This window comes from Argopecten irradians, chromosome 3, assembly GCF_041381155.1.
Source record: "Argopecten irradians isolate NY chromosome 3, Ai_NY, whole genome shotgun sequence".
In the NCBI taxonomy this organism is placed as follows: Eukaryota; Metazoa; Mollusca; class Bivalvia; order Pectinida; family Pectinidae; genus Argopecten; species Argopecten irradians.
Genome location: NC_091136.1, coordinates 41,732,137 through 41,758,456, shown reverse-complemented (window position 1 = coordinate 41,758,456; position 26,320 = coordinate 41,732,137). Strand labels below are relative to the sequence as shown.

The following is a 26,320-nucleotide window of genomic DNA, read 5'->3' as shown; positions in this document are numbered from 1 at the left end:
TACAGGTATATATTGTAGACAGGTATATACAGGTGTGTACTGTGGACAGGTATATACAGGTATATATTGTAGACAGGTATATACAGGTGTGTACTGTAGACAGGTATATACAGGTATATATTGTAGACAGGTATATACAGGTGTGTACTGTAGACAGGTATGTACAGGTGTGTACTGTAGACAGGTATGTACATGTGTGTACTATAGACAGGTATGTACTGGTGTGTACTGTAGACAGGTTTGTACATGTGTGAACTGTAGACAGGTGTGTACAGGTGTGTACTGTAGACAGGTATGTATTGTAGACAGGTATATACAGGTGTGTACTGTAGACAGGTATGTACAGGTGTGTACTGTAGACAGGTATGTACAGGTGTGTACTGTAGACAGGTATGTACAGGTGTGTACTGTAGACAGGTATGTACATGTGTGTACTGTAGACAGGTATGTACAGGTGTGTACTGTAGACAGGTATGTACAGGTGTGTACTGTAGACAGGTATGTACATGTGTGTACTATAGACAGGTATGTACTGGTGTGTACTGTAGACAGGTTTGTACATGTGTGAACTGTAGACAGGTGTGTACAAGTATGTAGGTACATGCACTGTAAACAAATCTGTATGCAGGTATACACAGTCACAAGTCTGCTATTTTGTGTTCTCTGTAGACAGGTATATTATAAGTTTATACTATAGATGTATGCTTTTGACAAGTATGCACAGTTTAAAGACAGGTTTATATCAATATATAGGTGAAGATATCCCCGGATTGTCAAGGTCACTAGAACACACTAGGAGCCAGTCACATTTTTCTCTGGTCTGGTGTCAGTATATCATTACTACCTGGGGGCTATGTATATATAGTTGATGGGGCCTCATCATCACTCAGCAATCTTACCTATCCATTTCACCAGTTCATCATCTTCCATTACTCTCGCACATCAACACACCTGGCCGATTGAGTTACCTGACTTATGCTGAGACATTCTCCAGTACTGAATGTGGTATAATCATACCGATTTATCTTAAACACGGTCACGATAATTATAAGGTGATAAGTGTAATATATAGATTTCTTTCCATCAATTATCACAAATACCTTTCACACCACATCATATATATTTTTCAAGTGACATTTCAATTCTAGAGTTCGACTGAAGAATGAGATAGAAATTGCTTTTTAAACATGTTTATTGCACATGGAGTAGGAAGCAAATGAAATTTAATGTGAAATAGATGTAGCATTTTAGATATGGGATATCTTATATCTTATATTTTCAGTAAAATAGTCATTTGAATTCACTTTGTAAATAATAAATAATGCTTAAAACTTATTTTAGATTCTGGTGAATCAGTATGGTGGTAAGCAAAGAAAATCAGGGCCATTTTAAGATTGATCGTTTTGTAGAAGCTGGCGGATACCTCACATAGGATCTAAACAAATTAAGACCTGAAAAGAAACAGCCACATCAGCACAGACCAGTCCTTTCTCAGTTCTCTGAGAAACCTGCACACACACAGCTAAGATTGGCTAGGGAGCACCCACCTCTATGCCACTGGTAAATAGCCAATACTCAATTGGTTAGAGTCTTGTGGCCAAGTAGTACACACCTTTTCCCTTATGATAAACATGTAATATATCTATCTAAGTAAGTACTGTGCCAGGAATAATGATTATGGTTACGTAACAAAGTGTTAATCATGTGAATATTTGGTTAGCTAATGGTCAGAGTGAGTGTTTGATTGGGTTAACTGTCACCTCACATTGACTAATAGGTCTAATGACCAGATAGGCTTGACCGGTAGTGAACACAGTAGTGGACATACGCTGACACCTATGGTATCTGATTGACTGATGTCGTCATTGTTCTGTGAATACACAGGTAATATACAGTTTATAGGAGATCTTATGATTTATCACCATATATACATCATTACATGTCACAAACGATGTGTACAACTACAAAGTATGTATGTACTAAATATCAAACTTGCCGTGGGAAATTGGTGCTGTGATCTCTTATAATATATGTTTCGTCGATTCATTGTTTTTATCCAGCATTGATATTTTGTTCCCATTTTAATGATTATCATGTCGTTTGCTGAGAGAGAAATTTATTATGCAGGGATTAGGGAGACATAAGTTTATATGAAGATATGAAATTGGATGGTTTTCTTTATGGTATCCTTTTTGGTATCTCCTATGGTGTGTATCTATAATACCAATATGCATATGTGTAGAGTGATGTGGAGGGAGTATGGAAATGCCAAGCCTTGTGAACCTCCTGGTTCTATTCTTTATTGTGCTGAAATCTCTGTACAGATCCATACTTTGTTGTATGAATTCCCTGATTGGATTTTTATTGAAGTAAAAAAAATGGTGGAAAGTGAAGATCCTTACTTTAGTTTTAAGGTTTGAAACAGTAGGTAATTCTGTGGATGTCTGTTTGTTGTTCAGGCTTGAAGTAGGTGAGAGTTTCTCTGGATGGCCCAAGTGTCCTAAGGTTAGAATAAGGGGGTCATTTATCTAGTGGGCTAAATTTATTATTAAGGCTTGAATTTAATGGAAATTTCTTTGTGGAAAGTATTCTTTAGGTTTTAGTTAGGGGGTAATTTCTCTGAGTGTCAATGGGTCGCTCAGGCTTGAATTAAGTAGTAATGTCTCTGATATGAACTGTGTGTCATTTGGGTTTGAGTTAGGAGGGATATAAATCCAAAGTCTGTTGTTTGGTGTCAGTAAGGTGGACATTTCTTTGAATTTCGGTGCTCAGGTTTGAATTAGATGGTAATTTCTCTGGATGGACAGATTGTTTCTTTGTCCTTTAGGTCTGGATTAACAGGTATCAATCGAAATTTTGTGGTTTCAGTTCGAGTAAGATGTTAATTTCTTCGACAGTAATTATCAGTGTGTGCCAGCCCTAAACGATAAGTCACCAAGGTTGACCTATATCTGTCTGTAAGATTATTTACCTTTAGGTCAATGTTCTGTATAGTTGTGCAGTGTAGACAAGTGTTTCCCTAGAGGGGATCATATATCATGTTTTTACGTCTGGTCAATACCTATAACTGATAACAGTGATACCAAACATTTAACCATTTCTTCTGTCAATACGTTTTCATGTTCTGCCATGAAATAAAGGGGTCTATAGTGTTACCAATGTATGTCCATCTTTCCCACTCTGATTCCATATGGAGGTGGGACATTATGTACTATTATGTCTTACGGACATTGCTAGTTGTAACTTTATACCAGGTATGTAACTTTACAGAATTATTTACAAAGTACGAATGTTAGACCATGATAGAGTATTATTGTGTAACAGGAGAGGAGAAAATGGAGCAGTCAGACGGGATTCGAATCCGGGACCTCTAAATGCTCTACAGCTGCGCTACCTGGTCACTGATGATTGACCCAGTCCAATCCCGCTACAATTGAATTGCATTGTAAACAGATCTGCTACACGGTTGTTTGCCGTTTGAACTCTATCACTTAGAGATTTCTACTAAATTGAAATTGTCACTAATATGTCAGTGCTCAAATCCTCAGACCTGTCATCCTTTCTAAAAACACTAATAAAATTTTAGTAAGAAAGAAGTATTGTACACGTTATGGATTTAGATTACATAATGTTACCCACTGACACATTTGTCTTTCCTAAAAGAAGGAAAGGCTCCCAATGTGGGGAGAAGACAATATATTGTGTTTGTAGGCCATCAAGCTGAAATGTTGTTAATACAATAATATTATTATTTGTGTTTGTTGACGGTTATGTGTGTATTTCTGTGAACACTATGTCACACGTCTGTCAATGAGGAGACCCTCATGTCTATTGTAACTGTCTAGTCTACAGGGAAAGCCTATTATAAACTTTTACCTACATACACACGCAATAACATTATGTAAGACGACACGCTGATATTACAGGAGATAAGAATTCTTATTAAAACAACTTACACCAGAGATTAAACTTACAAAGGAATCGTGTCAACTCTGGGTAGAATGTTTCTAAAACATCAAGGTGGTTCATAAATTCCTCCTTTCTTTGTGCGACTGTCTATGTTTTGAAGGAGCCCCAACTCTTTAGACTGTCAGCTGTATAAAAGTCGAGGGGTATTTTAGGGATTTTCTTTAAAAATCCAATAAAAGTATCAGACAGCCGTGTTTTTGGTTCCTATCACTGTTTAGCAGGGCTTGTAATCACCAGGTATATTTTTCAGGTGGTTGATTTTTTCGTGAAATTAACAACCCATCAACCAATAAAACCTTTAAGAACCAGATGTTGTTATGGTTGAACAATCGTCAGTATAGAAGAGAAATTTCGGTTCACTTTAACACTGATGAAACACTGATCAAACCAAGTAAGTGACCAGGGCAATGTCTTTAGCTGAATAGATGTAAAATTCTCTTTTAAATTTTGTATTGGCAGCAGAAATAAAAACACAATGAACATGGCTACAGATGCACATGTTTTACTTGTATCAATAGCGAGTGGATTAGAACATGTGTTTTATAGTGTTCGTGAAGGCATTGCCCTTGAAGCCTCATGTTTCTTTACAAAGTCGACTGTTGATGAGCACTGCTAACAGATACTCTATATTTAAAGAACAAATTCAATGCTTGTGTATAAATTTCACCAAGATTTCCTGTTCAACTGAAGAATCATGACTTATTTTGAGATTTTAAGATGCCATAAATAACTTGATTTTTATCATTTTAGCAAATCTCTGACTAATTTCCTCTAAGATATGTTCTAGCTTTCAGAGCATGGTAACCCCAGGGTGATATAACTCCCCCAAAACAGTCCCATTCCAGCAGGATCTGATTTATCATGAGGATGTTCTTTGAGTCCATATCAGATAAACTTTTGACCCAATACGCAGGGAGAAAAACCACAGCCCCTGGGGAGTTGACAGAACCCCCGCACTTTTTTTATTCCAATCTCTGACGAAAATAGACACACTTTTCACGATGTACCTGGTATACATCACTCAAAAATGTTGAATAACCAGTCTAGTTTGAACTGAATGTGGTTTTTGTCATGGTAGTGGTTTATACCACAGAACCTGTGTAATCTGTACACTGGATAATATAGATTGCTGGATCATCTCACTGAATATTGTTTTTATTCTACTGTAAATCATAAAAACTTTCCAGATTATCATAGTCAGTTTGTATAACAGGTGGTAGTTTTATCAATACCAAGTATAAAGGGATGCTGGTGAAATCAAAATGTTGTATAGGCTAAAGGTGTAGTAGCTTATAAAGGGTGAAAATTGTGTTATGTGGCTAAAGTAGAGCTGTGTAGTTAGAATGGTTGTCAGGATATAGTTTATGTGTTCATTAGGTTATAAGGGTGTTATGTAGATAATATTATAGACAAGGTTAAACAATATTAACAAGGTTATGATATAATAGGTTAAAGGTTAATGTTACCAGGTTATAAGGGTGTTATGTAGTTAATATTATAGACAAGGTTAAACAATATTAACAAGGTTATGATATAATAGGTTAAAGGTTAATGTTACCAGGTTATAAGGGTGTTACGTAGTTAATATTATAGACAAGGTTTAATAATATGAACAAGGTTATAATATAATAGGTCAAAGGTTAATGTTACCAGGTTATAAGGCAGTTCAGTGTACATTATCACCTTTTACATGTTGCCAACAGAAACCGTCAGGTTAAAGGTATATACATCTGTCTGTATCCCTAATTAACAAAAGATGTTAAACAAATTATCATCGCCTGGACATAATGCACTGTACGATAGTACTGGTCTTTGTCTATGATGTACCCAGTCACCACCTCCAGTGGGCTGAATGATCTTTGGTAGAACAGTAACGAACCCTATACCACATCGTGTTACTGGCAATGTATCTAATGTTATCTGGGAGGTATATCAGCAGATCTGTTCTTGCATGAAAAGATGAGGCAATCTGTTGTTTGAGTTTGTTACGTCTTCATGGCGTATTGTCTGACAATATAACTCTTCTCATCTGGATACCTATGTCTCTCTGACGTATTGTATGACATATAATCGACTTCGGTTTGCCCGATCATGATTATGCAACGTCCAAGGTGTGGATTGACAAGAAGTTATTAGGTGGAGTACCATAAATAAAGAAATACACTTGTATTGTATCAGAGACACAAACAGGAAATAATATGTCACTTTGAGGAAAATAATGATGGTTTTAACTTGTTAACTTGAAATATGTAAAAAAAAAAATGTCATCAATTTTATTATGCCCCACAATACCAAGAAATGTAAGGGATGGGGGCATATGAGTTAACCATGTGCGTCCCATCCCATCCTGGTCTGTTCCGTCCCTGTCCCGTCTCGATCCTGCCTGTTTTGGTCGCACCACTTTGATGTATGGAGTCAGAAGGTGCAGGTATTAATGTATTTAAGGCATTTATAATTCAAACAGAAATGATAATATATTGTACAAGAGTAAAATTAAGCAAATATCACTTTGAATGAAATCAGTTATAATGTGTCATAACTATTTTATTACTGTTAATGTAAGCCCAAGCCCACTAACAAACCATCCCCTTTCTGTTGTTTCCGAGTTACCAAAGTGCTAACAAGTACTATTTTATTGTCTGATCATAAAAAATAAGTGTTACATAGCAAACACTTCTTACGTGATAAGTATTTACATTGAATTGCAAGTTTTACTACCAGCATAGGTCAGAGGTCAATACTATAGACCCTCAAGGTATGAGGGATGTTGGGCTGGTTACTATGACAGCCATGAAAAGCCCAAACATTCAGTCTTTTTTAAGTTACATTATTTACAACAAATGCTATGAATGCTGCAAAATTTCTGGTATCTGAACTTGAAAGAAGACTGCAATTTTTTATCCCTGATGAGAACTGAATGGTTTTTGTTGCTGAGACGGAAGATTAAAGGAAAAGATGGCAGTAGGGTCCCTAAAGAGATGGAGGTTTTTTGTTTGAAGCAGACATTGATATACTATAATCGTAAAGACCGACTTTGATCTGCTGAGTGTGCACATTACTTCTACACTAAATCTGTATAATTAACATTTCAAAGTACATGGAAAGGTCATCAAGTGTATTGTATGGAGAACTATAACTCGACTACATAGAATATCATAATCAACTCTTTTGTAATGCAGAATGAATATTTATTATAAAAAAATTGCAATTACAGGGGTCTGCATTTGCATTTTGGAGTTGCATTTAGTAAAGGTTTGTTGATAAGGCATCCTGTTATCTTTGGTTTGAGTGGCAGACCTGTTGTGTAAGAAGAGATTAAGATAAAGTTTTGATAGCTCTATACAGAAATCTGATAGATTTACACAGGGGTGTGGCGGTGACACTATGACCTTCAGACCTATATAACAATACCCTAGTCTTCCTAGTTACCAGACATCCTTTTGTCCTCATAAAAAATCACCTTACCATTGTACTTTACAAATCTGGCCTCCTCATCTTTATCTCTGATCTGCCCTCCCACACCTTTATCTCTGATCTGCCCTCCCACACAGACACCTGAATCCCCTGGACCTCACTTTATGATCCTTCCCACTCCCCTCCCCCCTCCACTTGATTGTCCCCTAACTTACTACATTCTAAATCCTCTCCCCTTTTCTAATATTGAATTATCTCCCCATTTGAAACTAAGACTCAGACATATAAATAATAATAAAGACAAGTATGATAAATCTTGTACATTTTATTGACAATTTTGGTGCTCTTGAGACTGATGGTCACTCTTGTCTTTTCCATCTAATTCTACTTTATTTTGATATGTTCTGCCCTTTTAGAATTTATGTGAATAAGAATTCTCCTTTTATCTCGGATCAAATAAAATCTGCATGGAATGGCATTGTCATTCAATTCTCTCACCCCCTCCCTTCCTCCTCTACCCCTCCCCCCCCCATCAGCTCCACTTCTTCCCTACTTCAACACTATCTATACCAAATGTTTCTTCTGAACTTCAGATACCTTCATCACCATTGAATACAATCTGCTGCAGAGAAGTCTGCCCTTCATTCACATTTTGTGTGAAATAAATCTTGATCATACAGTAATGTAATCCAACATTAACAAGGGAGAGGACATGATAAGAGGGCCGACTGGGCTATTGTGTTGCCCTGTTATCAGGGATTCATAGATCTGCTGGGGGAGTGAAGGGGACAATGACTGATGTTCTCAGGGGAGATAATGTTAGGGGACGGCAGGTTCAGGCTGGGCTGATCCAGGGAGGGGAGGGGGTGAAGCCAAGCTGGTCTAAAAGGAGGGGGCTTGGTCTAAAAGGTGGAAGGGAGGGGGCTAAGTTAGACTGGTTTAAAAGGAGGAGGGGAGAGGGCTGGTCTAAAAGGTGGAAGGGAGGGGGCTAAGTGAGACTGAACTAAAAGGAGGGGGTGAAAGGGTGAAGTCAGGGTGGTCTACAAGTGGGAAGGGGTAGGGGCTAAGAGATATTGGTCTGAGGGGAGGAGGTGAAGTCATGCTGGTCTAAAAGGAGGAAAGGGGGCATAGAATGGAAGAAGGGGGTGAACTCAGACTAGTCATAAAAGATAAAAGGAGGGGGCTAAGTCAGACTAATCTAAAAGGAAGAGGGTTGGGGACAGGAGATGAAGGGAGTGGGCTAATGGAGGGGACAGACTGTCCTGTCTGGGTTTTAACTAAGTTATCTTTAGCAGATATTGTGTGTGAGGGTTGGGAGGTCTAAAAGGGGTTTTTAAAGTGGACTGTCCTGTTTGGACAGGGTTTTTATGGGGATAGGGTACAACTAAGAGAGGTAATATAACATCAGAATAGAGATTGCAGGGGGGGGGGGGGTTATGGGGGGGGGGGGGTAACTATACATCTTTGTTTTGTCCACTGGTGCTCAGTGATGATGTGTGTGGGGTGGGAGTGGGGCAATGGGACGAGGGGATGATGTTGGGGGAGGGGATGATGAAAGTCATACCTACTGTTTCAATGTAGCTTTGTTGAGAGAGCTGTCTGCCTCACCATCAATAACATATCTCAACACAACAGCAGTTTGTTATATAGTCTTAGATAACCGGAAACAGGATGGTATAACAAAGGATAAAGAAAGTATTCAGTTTGTTTCCTGTTGATGGGACGACAGATAGGCTGATATTTAAGATATTTTATTGAGATTGCATCTATCTACACGAGTTGGTCTAATTATAGGTCTCAATGTCAGTAAAAAAATCTCCTAAAACATCTGTCATTTGATGATCAGAACATGTTGGACCGTTTAGTATAGATAACAAAACTGATAGCTGGTCATTTGGTACTTTAAGTTGACTACCCAAATACTGCCCTTATAGAGGGATGTCAATCAGCCAAAATTTACAGAAAGTATACTGGTGGGGGTTGTGAACCACTAGCTCTACGCCTCAAATCAGAAGATTGTGACTGTAGGTTGTTTTTCTTGGATATACTCCGAATTTCCACCACCAAAATGAAAAATTTTGGGATATAAAACTCAAATAAACAAATTATATACAGTGGACCCTCGATAATCCGGACAACTTGGTTCCCAGCCTAAACCGTTCGGATTACGAGTTTTCCGGACTGCCGTATTTCGTTTTCTTAGTCAATTAAATTGTCACGTACGAGTTACTATATAATTAATACTTTGTTTGTTATGTTTTATAGGTATTCTTATATCATTACGTTAAGAATGATAAATAAACGTATTTCTTTTTCAAAATACAAAACATAAAGCCATCGCTAATCGTGTACTATGTATGCCACTCTTGATCTGTCGTACGGCAAATTGCCTAACCAAGGATCAATAACATCTACGTTCTTGGCATAAAAAAACCCTTTGATAACAAATGGTTGTGAACATTTTATGAACTCATATAATTGTTATTTTGTATATTGTGTGTTTTTAATAACCATTTCCACAAATCTTTGCTTTCTGACTAACAGGCATGCGTAACAACCACGCGCCCATTCACGTCTAACTTCGTGCACAATGTCACACACGTGTAAATGGCATGTGCCGTAGCCTTTTTATCTTATACCACAGACGATGAATTCAAATAGATTCACTTACATTTAAAATTCTTTATTAATTTTGTGAGTATTATCTCACTTTATTGTATCCGATACTCATAGTGATATATTCTGCATGCGAAACAAGTAAGGTATCTTCAACATACGTACCCGTACTCAAACTCAAACTGCATGTTTAAAAGAGAGTGGCTAAAAATATATTGCTGTATCTCAATTACAACACTGAAGTTTGATCTCCTATAGAAAACCGACTGCATGTACCCGTTTGAAAGGTGTTCAGGTAAACGCCCGTGGCTATGACCTGGCAGCCGTTGTTATGACAACACACACTACTTAACTAGTGTTAGTTGGCAGTGTATATTTTACACATGACTGTAGCTGGCCTTGGATTTTCTCGGCACGTGGCGACAACAAATTGTCTGGATTATTTCGGGAATTTATTAACGAAAATTACATTCCGTTCCCAAAATGGAGTTCCGGATTCGGAATACGAATTTCCGGACAAGTTAGTATAAATAACGTTACGGAAATCCGTTCCCTGATATTTCCGTCCAGATTGTGAGTTTTCCGGACTATCGGCGTCCGGATTATCGCGGGTCCACTGTATACATTGAGATCATATTAGATTATACACACATTATTTGTATTGTTTATTGAATCATTTATACCCTCAATGTAAAAAAGAGATGATAATGGTCTGAAAATATTTTGTTTGATAGATGAAAAAATTTGAAATAGAAATTTAGACCATGGTGTAGAGCTAATGCGATATGTTAAGACAAACTTTATATTTTCAGAAAGATATTGAAAAAACTTAATGAAAACTTCATCTAAACTTTTCTGGAATTAATCTTGAAAAACAAAAATTTGTTATGAAAATATTTCAGAGAAAATGTTAACTGAATTTCTGGTGGGAGTGTGTGACTGGTGCTGTCCCTATTTTGTCTGTCTAATGGTGTGTGTCTGTCATCATTGGTACAAAGTACAATGTCATTGTTCACTGGAAACTGTTAAAAAAGTCTATTTTGATTGTAAGGGAGTTTGTATATGGGTAAACAATGTGATTGTTTTGATAATGTTGCCACACCAACTAACAAAACTTGGTGTAAAGTCGGAATCTCTGGCTTTTAAACTAGGGTTTTGTCACTGAGTCAAAGGTTATCGGGGAAACTAATGATATCCTTGGCTCTATTTGACACCTTATGTACAGTCTTTGAATCTACTTGTATTGTAATTAGAGTCACAATATTCAACAAGCAAAAATCTTCTTCAGAACCAACAACTCCACAGAAAAAAATACCATTTTAATTTATTTGAATGACTTGTCAGTATTTTAATGGTTTTATTTGATATCATACATTGTATGGAAAAATTAAATACACAAATGATAAATGAGTAAAAAGAGAAAGTAATATTTGATGCCTTATGATAGAAAAGGGAGGTAATTAACATCAAAATAAAAGGTATTAAGTAAGAGCTCTTATGTGGTCAACAACTTCTAAAATAATGTAAGATGTAATACATTTAGTTAGTATTACAGTTTGAATGAAAAGCTATACAGGACTGTTGGGCCTCTTGCTTAACTTCAGCATCTAAGTGATGAGTAACTCTCCAGACATGAATGGATTTTTTTGTGTGTTTTTTTTTTTTTTTTTTTAACGAATACCCTTGTAACAGTGGGGCATTAATTTAATGAATATGCTAGTTACTGGATATAAATTCATAGCAGGCAAGCATTTTAGTGTAGATGATGAGGAAGCTATTTGGTGGAGCAGCACAGGTGAGGCTGCCATTTGGGATCTTACAAAACCCTTAATAGAATAAACATGACTATATGTTATGGTGTATATGGATGACGGGGAGATGTTTAGTTATAATGATGAAGATGACAGGCTACATTTAATGGCCAGGCTTTGTGTAAGGGGTTAGCCCGGGGCCAAGTCTGTCTGTAGATCCCATCAGGCTGTCCCACAACAGATGGTACTCCCCAACATTCGCTATACACCAGTAAATGTTTAGCCCTACATTCTATAAACATCATAACTCCAAAAAACTTGTCAATCAAATTCAAATGAGGACTCCTAGCTGGTGATTTATATTAGTTTTCCTTTTTTGTCTTTTCTTCATATTTCTACAACAATTCCAAACATTATGAGATTTGTATGACGCTTTCATATAAAATGTTGTTGTTGGTTTCCTCTGATTTGGTACCAGCAGACGTTTAGGAGATATGCCTGGCTCTTTACAGAACATGATCTGAAGTTCTGACTTCCTGTGTAGAGAAAGTTGATGACTATAGAAATAATCTAAACACTTCCCAAGTACAAATGTTTGGGAGGAGGTGGAAATGGGGGATACAACCATGTCTTAGGAAACTCAAGGTCCCACGGAGGTTAATGCTATTCTAGTGTTCAGGTTGAAGTATTATATCAAATTTCATTGTAGGAGTCATTGGATATACAAAAGTGAAATTTCAGGTTTAGAATTCAATGTGCACAAACATCAGATTGGGCCATTTTTCTTAAGAGTACATGAACTTCAGAAATGAAATGAATTTTATATGCTGCTGGAAAAGAAATGTTGTTGGTGATTATATTTTTGCTGTTTAAACCTTTGTAAATTATACCATTGATATTGTTTTATATGATATTTATTTAACTCATCCACTTCTGAAATTTCACTTTGAGCTGTTCCAGTCTTTGAACCAGGATTGTTCAATTGTATATTTAAAGGTGCATTACTTATATGCTGCTAATGGGCTACAGTAAAACTTTTTTTGGAACCAACACCAGTACTTGTCAATGCCTTTTACCTGGTTTTAAGATAAAACAAAATTTTCCTGTGAAAAGAGATATAGGTTTTAAAATGTTATCATGTTACAAAACAGATAGGCTATAAACATACAAAATGCCATTGCACTACCATCTTTCAGTCTCACTGCACCAGGTGTAAATCTCAGGTGTACATTCTACATACCTTTGGTGTATAAATAATACATGATGTCAGGGGTTCGATAGAGCTACATGTATTACAGAGATACCTGTATATGTTTGCCAGGTACCTAATTTACCATGTATCGGAAAAAATATTGGCCGAATGTTATAACACTTTCCTGGTTATCTTATAAGCATGACATTCCTTCAGACTCCAAGTTCATACATGTAGTCACTAGACAATTTTCTGCGCCTCTTTTTTACAGCTAATAATGCAGCACAAAGAATAATTTTCTTTCTCTATTACAGTAGAACCTTGTGAACTTGAACTTGTATATAACTCGATGATTCTGTTTATTTTGAAGGGTTTTGTTGGTCCTAACCACACTTTTCAATACATTCTATATGAAAGTACATGTACTCTTAACCTGAATACAGAAAAAACATGGTCATGATGAATATGCTTACAATTAATCTATGGTTTTAACATATTTTTCATTCCCCCATCAAGGTTAATATAAGTTGTTTGTAATATACAAATTATGTTTATATAAAGAAGCAATTTCTTGAAGTGTGACCATGGTTCCATTAATTTTGAATTATCAAGGTTTGACTGTACACATATTTTATTTATTGCCTATCCAAACAATGTCTTAAAAACCTATGCAGAGGTTATTAGATAAGAAAAAATGCATGTTTTTCGTTTTTGCTGTAAATCTAACAGCATGTTTGTTGATGTTTCAGGCTCGTCCCTGGACTTAGCACCCTCCCTTCTATCGCTGTATGATAGTATCGCTTTAGCCAATAAAACGTCACAAGATGTGGGAGACCAATCAAATGACCAAGACACATCTTCTTCGACCAATCAAAATAGTTCATCAGACAGCCATTCCTCCAATCAGGACGATGTATCTCGAATTCCACCATTGATTAAACTTGATTCTGGGGATACAACATGTGAGGGTAATAGTTGCCATGGTGATGGTGCTGGACATAATGATGATCCCAACGACAGCAAGAAACGTCCTCTCAGTATTAGTTCAGTATCTTCTTCATCGTCGTCCTCACTACCCCGTCACATTCGAAAACGACCAAATTTGTGTGAGTGTGATCCTGTGACTTTAGGACGCGGCGACATGGAAAAGCTAGACCAGTTAATGTATATAGACGATGATGTACCGAGTGGAACTGGTGATGATGACATGTCTGTGGACACAGACAGTGAAAGTTTTAAAAAATACGACCAATCAGCGGCCAGTGTCCACTCCTCGGCAAGCATACTGTCGTCTACTAGTACGCAGTCGTCTACGAGTGGGGTGTCGTCTGCAAGTACTATGTCAAATACTAGTCAATCTTCAGAAAACAATGATAAGGAAAATCGTAGAAACAGTTGCGGGGCCAAGGAGAAAGGAACCACTTTGTGCAATATAAATCAAGGGGAAAAGTGCCGTAGCAACACATTTAATGATAACAGCAATGCTTCAAGTCCACTTCAGGAATCACAGAGTACATCAAAAAACATCAGTGTAACACCACCTACAATATCTGTGACTTCAGAAGCGAGTGATTCCCCTGCGTCGGGGATTAGCCCAGGGGTCACTCCGCGGTCCTCTCACTCGTTTAGTCGCAGAGACAGTACAAGTCCTTCTAAATATGTGACCTACGTGCAGAGGGTGGTGGCAGAGATCGTTGAAACAGAACGAATTTATGTTAAATACCTCAAGGAAATCATTGATGTAAGTTTTAATTTTAATTTAGGAACTGAATTTCCCATATTTGTTACCCTCACAAAAGCAAATGGCTGTTGTCATTGAGACTTAGTGATGTATGTTCAGGGTACTGTTTTGGGAAAAATATTACATAATGGAAGTTTTTAGGGAGGGTTGATTTTTACTGCTTCTTTAGAATGTGGAGATCAAATTCAGTCTGGTACTAGTTACAAGTCATAAAGATGTACTGTTGTGTTATCTAGCTCACCTGACCCGAAGGGCTGGTGAGCTTAGGTCACGGCACGGTGTCCGCAGTCTGTCAACTTTTCACAAAAATCCCTAATACCAGGTAGTTCTACCTTTTTTATTTGAAATATTATGTGTCATGCAGTATGTCATTTGTGGACAAATCTGTTTTTGTTTTTGTTTTTTTTGGTAGAGGAAAAACCATGGTAACCTGAGAAAATCACTGACCTTCAATACTGAACTAAACTGTCCACTTGAAAGTGAGATGTGGAAGTTTAGTGGTAGAATATTGCACACTATATTAACCACTCGGCTCCTAAACTCATGGAACAAATAAAACATTTCAATCAAACAGGAAAAAATTATGAATGCTTCAAGGCCTACATATAATAGTATTATGGAAACCCTGATATATAATGTTTTTGATGGGTGGTAATATTTGGAAGGAAAAAAATCTTTTAAAAGAGAAATTACTTTTAACTGTGAGTAACTTCCGATTAAATGTGGTGAAATTGTTCAGTATGCTCTTATAAGCTTGATCTGTTTCTAATTAAATGTCGATAAAAATCACACCTTAGATATTAAATTGAAGTTTAAACAAGTATATGTTAAGTACACAGATGAAGCAGCTTCAGGTATATTTGATGTGGTTGAGCACTTTTGTAATTTACGATCCTCGAGTTCTCACTTAGGAAGTTGTTTTGTATGTCAAGGGGGCCCTAACCTCATCTTCATAAAATCTGAAAAAGGTCGGAATCTTTTCTCTGGATTCTCTCAGAGATTTGAGGACCTATTTAGAGAAACTGTGATAGCGGGTATAACGTTACACCTCATCTCCATAAACAGTCAATGACACCTACAAACACATCATTCCAAGCCACCTATAGTTCAGTTAGGAATGGTGTAATATCACTTCGATAATGTGGTTTGGTATAAATGTGTTTTATGTCCCATTAAGCAGATTTAGTCATTTATGGATGTGTCAGGTTTTATGTGTCGGAGAAAAGCCAGACTTCTGGAGAAAAAACCACCAACCATTGATCAAAATCTGGTAACTCCTACACTTGGGCTTCTAACGTGCCACCCAGAGTTTGAAAGCTTGATTTGTTTGATATAATGTCCTATTTACAGTGAAAGTCATCTTAGAAGGACATGCCAGGTTTAGTAGATGGAGGAAAGCAGGAGTAATCTGTAGAAACACCATTGGCCTGTGGTCAGCACCTGGGAACTGAACTACATGTATGGGGTTAAAACTTGCAACACACAGGTAGAGGGCTTGAAATAACATGTCAGAACATCTTAACCATTTGGTCACTGCTGCCTTTTTTTAAAAGATTCAGGTTGTAATGGACAAGTTTGGCATTTTGTTTAAAAGTTAGAAACAAAATGCCAAACATATCTTAACATTTGTTCATTGCAGTCACAACTCTGAGAAACTGCATGGTTTGCATCTTTTAATGTATGAGTGTAAATGTCAAAGAAATTCATAGATATGCTCATACCAGAACTTGAAAAGAAATACATGCTGTTCAATATTAAGTACATGTAAATGATAGAAAATATAAATTCAAAGTGAGTTGAATGCTTGCCAAAATATGTCCTATAGCTGACATTTCTGTAACTTTATCCTACATAGGATCGTGCACAATTTGTCACTCAGAAATTGTAGACACTGAATAATTCAAATGTTAAAATGAACTTTTTATGTAGATTAGAACCAGCATGCTGTTTCTTCATTTCGGTTTATTTCAATATGAATAGAGGCTACAGTGGTTAAGGTGTCTGACATTTGTGACTAGTCCTTTAAGAATTATCTCTCGGCCAAGCTGACCATTACCTTTAGGCCATGATGACTTAGTGGGTTAAGGTATCAATTTAGACATTTACACCTGAGTTCAAAACACTTGCCAGTTGCCAGGTACTGACATTTGGTGCGGTTTGTTTTTTCAAAATTCCAACATTTTATTGTTAATAGTTCTGTAAGATGTCAAAGGTTCTGTCTGATTGTTTAGAATGGTTAGGTGAGCCAAACTGACATTTCATTCTAAATGTTGTCAATAATTGAATACAATTGGCATTAAACTTACAAATGAAAATGATTTAAAACAGCCAATTTCATCTGCAGACGCTGCCATTTCCAATAGTAAGTTAAAATGAGTTCATAGGTATGGTTGAGCTCTTAAATTAACTTTACAGGTATTCTATAAAATATTTATTTTATAACACTAGGAATGGTAATTTGGGGATAATTTTAGCAAGTTTTAAATCAAGGGGAGATAATACATTATAAGAATTTTGTTATCATAAAGTTTATAATACAGTCCTTGGTATCTTTGAAACATAGCTGTGTGTCAGGTAGGGGCCACTGTGGCCGAGTGGTTAAGGTGTCTCAACATATTATCACAAGCCCTCAACCTCTTAGTTTGAATTCCATGTGGGGCAGTTGCCAAGTACTGACCACTCCACTGGTCGGTGGTTTTTCTCCGGGTGTTCCGACTTTCCTCCACCAACAAATCTGGCATATCCTTACATGGCCCTGGCTGTTAATAGGATGTTAAACTAATAAAACTGTAACCCAAAACGTATACATGTATCAGGTAATTTCAATTCTGTTACCTACGTGATATATCTATGTGTTAGTCACAATGCTATTGGAGTGAGTATATGAAGTTATAAGTTAATGGAGACTAAATGACAGAATTCTGATATAAAGCACCAAATTATAAATAAAGGATTTCTGCAGTGTAAACACAGGAATTGCATTAGACTTCCTAACTTATGACATACTACTATAATGTAGATAATAATGTTACAAGGAACCATTTCCCCAATAAAAACCTGCTGCCCGCAGGCAGGTGCAGAGAAGGCACACGCTGCTACTGATATATCTTATGTAATATTTATATAATGAACTAATTAAGTCACTGCACCAGACTTAGAAGGGCTATGAAAAGTTGCTTTACACTCGAGACTCTACATACTGATTATACACAAATCTTAGTGGTAATATTATTTGAGTGTGTTTTTGCACCGACATTTTCCTGCTTCTTTACGAATAATCCTAATATTAGAATACTACAATTGGTTGGTTGGTTGAATAGGCTTAATGTCAAATTAACAACTTAGGTCATTTCAGAACAATCTACAATCTTTACTCTGCTCTCTACTTTGTCATTCTTTGGGAAACATTTTTGGGAGCTTAACTCATTCACCACTGGTTACGTATTTAGGCTCTTCTGATTCAAAGTCTAGACCTGTCCCTAGGAAATTTCAGCGGTGAAGGATTAAAACCATTGTTTCGCTAATTTGTCAAAATTTGGATATATACCCTGAAATGTTTTAAGTACAGGTACTACCAGGTACATGTATATTTCATCAAGTTTTAGATTTTGGCCTCATTTACATTTCTCACATTCTAAGTCTATTTGACACCTGTAAACAACTTGGATAGGTGTTGTTAAAGAATCCTGTATTATAACGTACAGGATTAAAACCATTGTTTCGCTAATTTGTCAAAATTTGGATATATACCCTGAAATGTTTTAAGTACAGGTACTACCAGGTACATGTATATTTCATCAAGTTTTAGATTTTGGCCTCATTTACATTTCTCACATTCTAAGTCTATTTGACACCTGTAAACAACTTGGATAGGTGTTGTTAAAGAATCCTGTATTATAACGTACACATTGTTCATGGGATGAAAAATGATTCTGCATGGAAAAAAAGAAATGTTGCATTAAATAACAAATCTCATTTTACACCTGCTTTATCTGTATCTATAAAGATTTTTTCTGTATTTTCAGGGATATTTAGAATTTTTGAAGAATGCGACCAAGAAAAGGGTATCTAAGAAGGAGCGAGACTGTTTGTTTGGAAATATAATAGAGATTTACGAGTTTAGCAGGTAATGGGCGAAAAAAATCACCTGACAACACAATGAAGTGACACAACACACAGAAATGTATACATAGTCAAACCTGTCTATAAAAGGACTGCAAGAGTGTCCTATATATATATATGTCCCAACCCCACTCAACCCATCCCCCCATTCCACAATTGATCAAGCAAATAAAGCTATACACCAAACAAAACAAAGGACTTAACAAGTGAAGTAGCAGAAAAATCAATGATGTGATATTTTGATAGCTTTGTTATATATACTTGATAAGATGAAATACAATGAGTAAAATAGAAAAAAAAAATACCGGTATATGGTTTGATAGCAATAATCGAAAAGTTGATATATTAGCATTGAATTATGATAGGGTTATCTACATACAGTTGTCAAAATTATCAAACAATGAGATAAAATATAAATAAATTTCTTCAGCTAATTAGTGGATAAACTAAATTCATACCATACTTTAGGATTGAGTAATTTATTTTCATCTGTGATGAATATCATGTCATGGGATATACCGGTATGTGACAAAGTTACGTAATTTTCTCCAGAATTAATATACTGAATTTGATGTAGGAGTAAAGGACATTAGATCAACATGAAAATGCAGAGTTTACATTTGTTTGAATCATTAACACATGTATATAAGGCTGGATGAGCAAGCCTGATCATGTCAACTCATTAAGCACATGCATGTGACATTCAAAGCTGAATCTAAATTGTATTTAAATTGTTAAATTGTTTGAATTACTTTGCTTTTACATGTACATCTACTTACCCATTCACTTATTCAAGTCTTTAATTTATGGTCATGTACATACTTAACTGTCTTCTCTACCTTTTAGATTTAAAATGTCTGAATTTAGTATTTTCTTGAAGTTTGACTTTCTGTTGTTAAAGTTTTGATCATTTAATTAACTTTCATTATCCCCCGCTTTCTCCGGAACGGGGGATCAATATTAATTTGGGTTTGTCCGTCTGTCTGTCTGTTTGTCTATCTGTCTGTCTGTAACAATTTGTTTCCGTGCAATAACTGTAACAAATGTAAACCGGTTTTCTTCAAACTTGGTGACAAGATTAAATGCCTTAATGGCTCGGCCAAGTTTGATTGCGACTGTCGATGGACCTTATTTAGCGGAGTTATGGCCCTGTGAATGACTAAAAACATCATTTTCTGCCATTTCCATGCAATAAGTGTAACAAATGTAAACTGATTTTCTTCAAACTTAGTAACAAGGTTAAATGCTTTAAGGACTCAGCCAAGTTCGATCGCGACTTCCAACGGACCTTATTTAGCAGAGTTATGGCCCTTTTCTTAAATGCCTTAAGGGCTTAGCCAAGTTCGATCGCCACTTTTGGCAGATCTTAATTAGCAGAGTTATGGCCCTTTGATTTAATAAAAAAAAAAATCATTTTCTGCCACTTCCGTACAATAACTGTAAATATTAACCGATTTTCTTGGTAGCAAAGTTAAATGTTTTACTTCTGAATAAGACTTCAGTTTAATTTTTCATATTTTAATCAAGGTTAAACCTAACCTCAATAACGTTTACCTACAATATGTCCTGAAAGCAGGGGATGGAAAGTCCACAAATTTGCTTGTTTAATTAGTTGTAGGGTAAAGTTTATTTACGCCAATGTTGACAAAGAGCATTTGTCTCTACAAGCTCAAATTAACCTGCATGGGTTTACCAATACTTAAATTTATGTCCGAAGTTTAATTATACGAACATTGAATATATTTGATGGGTATAACATTTGTGTGTATTTTGACCAGAGTGTTCCTGGGAGAACTAGAACAATGTGATGATAACCCACTGAAGGTCGCCGACTGTTTTGTTAGACACAATGAAGGATTTGCAATCTACGCACAATACTGCACCAACTATCCAAGGTATATCCATCCTAAATTATCTAATGCTGCTGACAGATATATAAGAGTATAAGTATGCTTGAACTTACATTGGATTTATGATATGGTTTATTTGTGTAATACATGAAATAATGAAAACAAAAATATTAATAAAACTGTGATTCCAAACTAAAAACAGAAAATAAAGGTCAAATAAGCACATTAATGTAAACCAAGTTATTTTGGCCACCATTTAATTAAGGATATTCTTGCATAAGGACTTTTTCACTGCAATCGCGATGTAGACTTCTATGTTTCTGCTTTTCCTGTATTTGAAACATTTTTTTGACATACATTTATTTTCACGATTTCTTATCACCTGTAAATACACCAAATTACAAAAATAAACATGATGTTGTAGTGCTGTGGAGGTGTTAACTAGAGTCATGATGGACCCTGATCTCTGTGAGATGCTGAAGAAACAACAACAACGACTTGGCCACAACCTTCCCCTGGGTTCCTACCTCCTCAAGCCTGTCCAAAGAGTGCTAAAATATCACCTCCTGCTCCATGTAAGTAGGAAGAGAAACAATAAAGTTATCTGCTGTTGTGAGTGGGTAATAGTTGTTATATCAGGAGTTTGTGAGAGAAAATTGCAATACTTTCTGAAATTACAAAGAAATATGAAAAATGAATACCTGCCAACTAAACCAAACAACTCTCAAATAAACATATTGATAAGAAAAGGTCCTGTTTATTCTGATGAAAACAATAGGTTTATACCCTGGTAGCCTGATTTTATAGGAGATTATTAGAGCCTTGTTTTCCATAAGGCTTAGTTACAGTGTACTACATGTACTCTGTTTGATGTCTTTGGTTGATTTCATCCTACCTTAATATTCCATTTCACTTACCTTGAATACTTGTATGATAATCTGTTGGGAGGTAATCGTTACAGAGTAGTTAAGCCTTATAACCATGGCCCAGTTTCATCAACATCCATTAACTTTAAGAAATTCATTAACTAAAAATGATCCATTGGAGAGAATTGCAGAAGTTAGGGATAGTCTTTTCTTACTTCTGTAATTCTTTCCTAAAAGTTAAGGAATGCTGATGAATTAGGGCCCATATTTAAATCACACTCATAGAAAGCTTCATTAGGGCAAACTTTAGTACATAGAATACTTCTATCCTGACAGAACATCCTGAAGAACTATGACAAGAAGGACCCTGGCCATAAGGTGTTGTCTACAGCTCTCGATCACATGACGGGCATGGCGCAGCACATTAACGAGATGAAACGCAAACACGAACACGCTGTTAGAGTTCAGGAGATTCAGTCACAGTTAGAGGAATACGAGGGAGAAGACTTGACGAGAATCGGAGAACTTGTCCTTGAGGTACACATGATTTTCTAAAGAGAAATTTATCATTTGAATGCAGTCTTATTTTCAAAATTACCCTGTTACAAACATGTTAGATTCACCAACAGTCTTTAGAATATTTTAATTATTTATAAAATTGTTTGGCTTAATGAGTTTTGCTCTCTACTATGTCTGATTCTTAGTTTTAAACTAGGAGTAAATGACTCATTGAAATTCAGCTTAAAAATACTCACAAAGTGAGGAGACCAGTCTACTGATATGGTAATGGGTCATTACGACATAAAGAAATTGCATCAGCTTTACAAAATAGGTAGTGATATTGCTACAGGATAGTTGTAAGTCTAAAAGGCAGAGGGATAGGTGCATGAACTTTTTTTCCTTCTTGAATTGAGTTACAAATAGTTAGCTTGGGCAACATTGGCTTTGTAAGTCCAAGCACAAAAACATTGGCTTTGTAAGTCCAAGCACAAAGACATTGGATTTGTAAGTCCAAGCACAAAATGTAGACTTTGTAAGTGCATACACAAAACGTTGGCTTTGTTAGTCCAAGCACAAAAACGAAACATTGGATTTGTAAGTCCAAGCACAAAAACATTGGATTTGTAAGTCGAAACACAAAAACATTGGATTTGTAAGTCCAAGCACAAAAAACATTGGATTTGTTAGTCCAAGCACAAAAACATAGGCTTTGGTAGTCCAAGCAAAAAAATTGCATTTGTAAGTCCACGCACAAAATGTAGACTTTGTAAGTGCATACACAAAACATTGGCTTTGTTAGTCCAAGCACAAAAACATTGGATTTGTAAGTCCAAGCACAAAAACATTGGATTTGTAAGTCTAAGCACAAAAACATTGGATTTATAAGTCAAACCACAAAGACATTGGATTTGTAAGTCCAAGCACAAAGACATTGGATTTGTTTGTCCAAACACAAAAACATTTGATTTGTATGTCTATGTACATGAATGTTTAATCCATAACAAAGATAATCATGGAGATTAGGAAGGCTAGTACAGAGTAAACAAAAAGTCTGAAATTTTACCCCAATCTCTTACACATTATTCAGAAAAAATATGTTTCATTTCTAATAAACTTACTTATACTTTCTAATGATCTTTCTGCAGGGAAGTTTTCGTATCTATGGAGCTAAGACGTCCAGACATGTGTTCTTGTTTGAGAAGGGAATTCTAATTGCCAAGAGGAAGGAAGACTCCATGCTCAGTAGTAAAGGCGTTATATTGGTATGTTTTACATCTTTAAAATAGCCTCAGATTTTCTTAGCTTCTTTCTGATAAAAAAGTCGATGAGGAATCTCCATAAAAAGATTGTATTGGTATCATTGATGAATTTGATATTATGTTTCGAAGAATTTTAGCTAGATCTTTTAGAATCAATCTATGTAATTCTTGTTTCTCTTAAAAGTCATGGATATATAATTTCAGTGTTTTTGTTAGACAAATTAGAAATAATATGTAATTTTATAGAGAATATGCAATTTTCATTAAAAAAATTGTAGTTTTGCTTCTTTTGATATTGTATGGCTCCTCATTGATTTGAGGTTAAGGGGAGATAACTCTTTATATTGTATACTTTGAGTTTGATTGAATTGGGAAATTTACCAACACACATTTTTATTGCACCTGAATGCCAAACATCTAATGGCTGCTGTTATCAATAGTCCTAAATCTATTAGCTCCATAGGTAATTTGAGGATTTGGAGCCGTTCCACATATTTGAAAATTACGTTTTTGTAGTGTTCAAATTTGATGCTGGTGGAGAGTTTGCCGAAGGAGCCATTAAGTTTCCAGATAATTCCCTTTGACAATCCACGAGGCCAACATACACTTCAGGTCTGTACTGATTGCAATCTCCTTGTTTATATAACATTCTGTCTGTTAGAATAAATCTGCAGCTCATGACAGCTCGTTACTTTGTATACGATGATAAAGAGGAATTTCAATTAAAATCTTCGATTGAAAAGTTGCCAACGAGTTTTCATTATTCTTTGATTGAACAATAAACAATAAAACAAAAACAATATATCCTATTAATCCTAAGGCAGGGTTCAGTGCAATGTACCAGAAAATATATCAATAACATATGTATCCATAAGTCACAATGCAAAATGATGGTTTAAACTTTCAACTATTAATTATATATATAAATGTTTGTGAAGATGATGACAATGATCACTGAAAACCATTGAAATGCAGGCATGTAATGAAAATTCAAATTTTATTTCAACAGGCGAGAAATCTGGACCAGAAACACAAATGGTGTCAGGAAATCAAACGACTCATCATCGAAAGTTACAAGGACAAAATCCCAGAGAAAGCCAAAGGTCTGGTGATGCAGCTCGGCAAGAGTAAACAGGAAGGTCAGTAAAGTTATAGAGCTGGTGGTGGGAGACGGGCAATCTGTCACTGATCAGTGGATCTCATAGTATATTTATGTTCTTTTCAAAATAAAATTTGCAAAACAGTATTGACAGCAATTAAATGTAATGGTGGTTTAAGTGTTCTTAATATTTAATGTCACTCCACTTAACAGGGAAAAGATGTCCCCTGCAACAGGAGCTTCCAATATTTCAGTATTTCCTCACTTCTGACGGATATTCTATTACATTTCAATTTAGTGATATTATTTTAACATTTGTGCAAGTTATGGTGACAATTTCTGTATGTTTTATTTCATATATAATATCATAAACCTACTCGTCATACCATAATGAGGAGGATATTTTTGTCTTTTCACATACCTCAGATGTGATGAAATAAGACACTGGCAAATACCTGGTAGATAATTATCATTTCATACCATCATGCAATCAAGGGACCAACTTGTTTGTTTTTAGAGTAATTTTAATGAAAACCACACCATTTAGATACCTTATTTTGTATCATGTAGTGCAAGTAATCATTAACTTTCATCGTAAATATTTTTTCGACCTTAAAAAGAAATCATTCAGACAGTGTCAGATGGTGATAATAGGATTTATGATACCTTGATTTCTATACGAGTGAATTTGTTTGGCCAGAGTCGGTATCACCTGCAGACCTTGGTGCCAAGAAGATCCACCACCACAATGCTCCGGAGTACTTAGAGAGGCGACAGAGGATGAGGCGAAAATCAGGCACCATTATCTCTGAACTTCTGAAACCTCATAACAGGAAGGATAATAGAAGGGTAAGTCTTATAATCATAGAAATAAAGTTATATACCTTCAATAATATGAAGAAAAACTTTGCCCTATGTTGCAGCAAAAATTAAAAAATAATCGAATATGGCTTCAAAAAAAGAAGGATATGGCTATGAGATTTGGTGGACAAAGGTTACATACAGAAAAACCAGATTGAGTATATAGGGTTTAATACAAAGCAAGCAGGTGTTGTCTTAAAACTTGAAGTAGAAGAAATAACTAAATTCGTCACTGAAAAACCAGATTTATGAACAGTTTTGGTAATGTCTAGGTCAGTCCAAAATGGCCAGTTTAGTATGATAGAATAAATAGAAACATTTAAGTGTAATTGAAGATTTCAAATTACATGTACTATTTTACGATGATGCTTCCTATGTTTTTAAACTGACATAAACTGTCGCATGATTAACTACCAAGCTTTTACTGATATTTCTTATGTTTGACTTACCTTCAGGCGGAGTCTGTAAGTCCAAGGGTGGTAAGTGTTGCCTATTTCTATCGTCAGTAACTTTGTCATATCCAGATCATAACGTGGCTGTTAAAGATGGGAATGAAACATTTGAGTAATGCATCGTTTAGCAAAGAGTTCAGTTAATCATTAGAAATATTTCCACAATATCTTGATTTATCAACTTTGACACTGTTAGGCCAGAAAACTAGAGGGAATGTCTGTTAAATTAATTTTTGTTTCCTATTGTTTCCAGTCACCAAACTTTCCGAGGAAGCACTCACTCCTTACTGCTTCAGAAATGAGTCTTACTCCAAAGATAAAGGTGAGGCATTATAATCAGTTATACTTGTGATTGGATTGGGAATATGTTTGTTAAATGTGTATGCTTATTTTGATATTGTCAAGTTTTGTTCATTATCTAAATTATAGCAGCAAGTTCAGTGCTAAATTAAGTACATTTAATTACACCAATAAAAATATATCAGTCAAATCATAACTAAATTAGCATGATTTCTCTAGGATAAGTACACTTTTAAGAAGACTTTCACTTAATCATGGATGTTTTCAGTATGTAATGGGAGATGATTTTTATTTTGTCAAATTATTTATTTCTTGGCAATAATTTCA

At 35.7% G+C, this 26,320-nt stretch overlaps 1 protein-coding gene across 3 annotated transcripts in view; it reads left to right on the top strand.

Moving 5' to 3' along the window:
- Positions 1 to 26,320, top strand: part of LOC138318640 (uncharacterized) — a 77,687-nt gene that overhangs the window by 47,518 nt on the left and 3,849 nt on the right. For all 3 annotated transcript variants that reach the window (XM_069261193.1, XM_069261194.1, XM_069261192.1), the window contains 11 exons: positions 13,692 to 14,683; positions 18,709 to 18,809; positions 20,584 to 20,700; positions 21,080 to 21,230; positions 21,858 to 22,058; positions 23,168 to 23,284; positions 23,798 to 23,893; positions 24,291 to 24,420; positions 25,081 to 25,229; positions 25,697 to 25,720; positions 25,947 to 26,015. In XM_069261193.1, the coding sequence (XP_069117294.1) occupies positions 13,692 to 14,683; positions 18,709 to 18,809; positions 20,584 to 20,700; positions 21,080 to 21,230; positions 21,858 to 22,058; positions 23,168 to 23,284; positions 23,798 to 23,893; positions 24,291 to 24,420; positions 25,081 to 25,229; positions 25,697 to 25,720; positions 25,947 to 26,015 (2,147 nt within the window). The remainder of the gene's footprint in view (positions 1 to 13,691; positions 14,684 to 18,708; positions 18,810 to 20,583; positions 20,701 to 21,079; positions 21,231 to 21,857; positions 22,059 to 23,167; positions 23,285 to 23,797; positions 23,894 to 24,290; positions 24,421 to 25,080; positions 25,230 to 25,696; positions 25,721 to 25,946; positions 26,016 to 26,320) is intronic.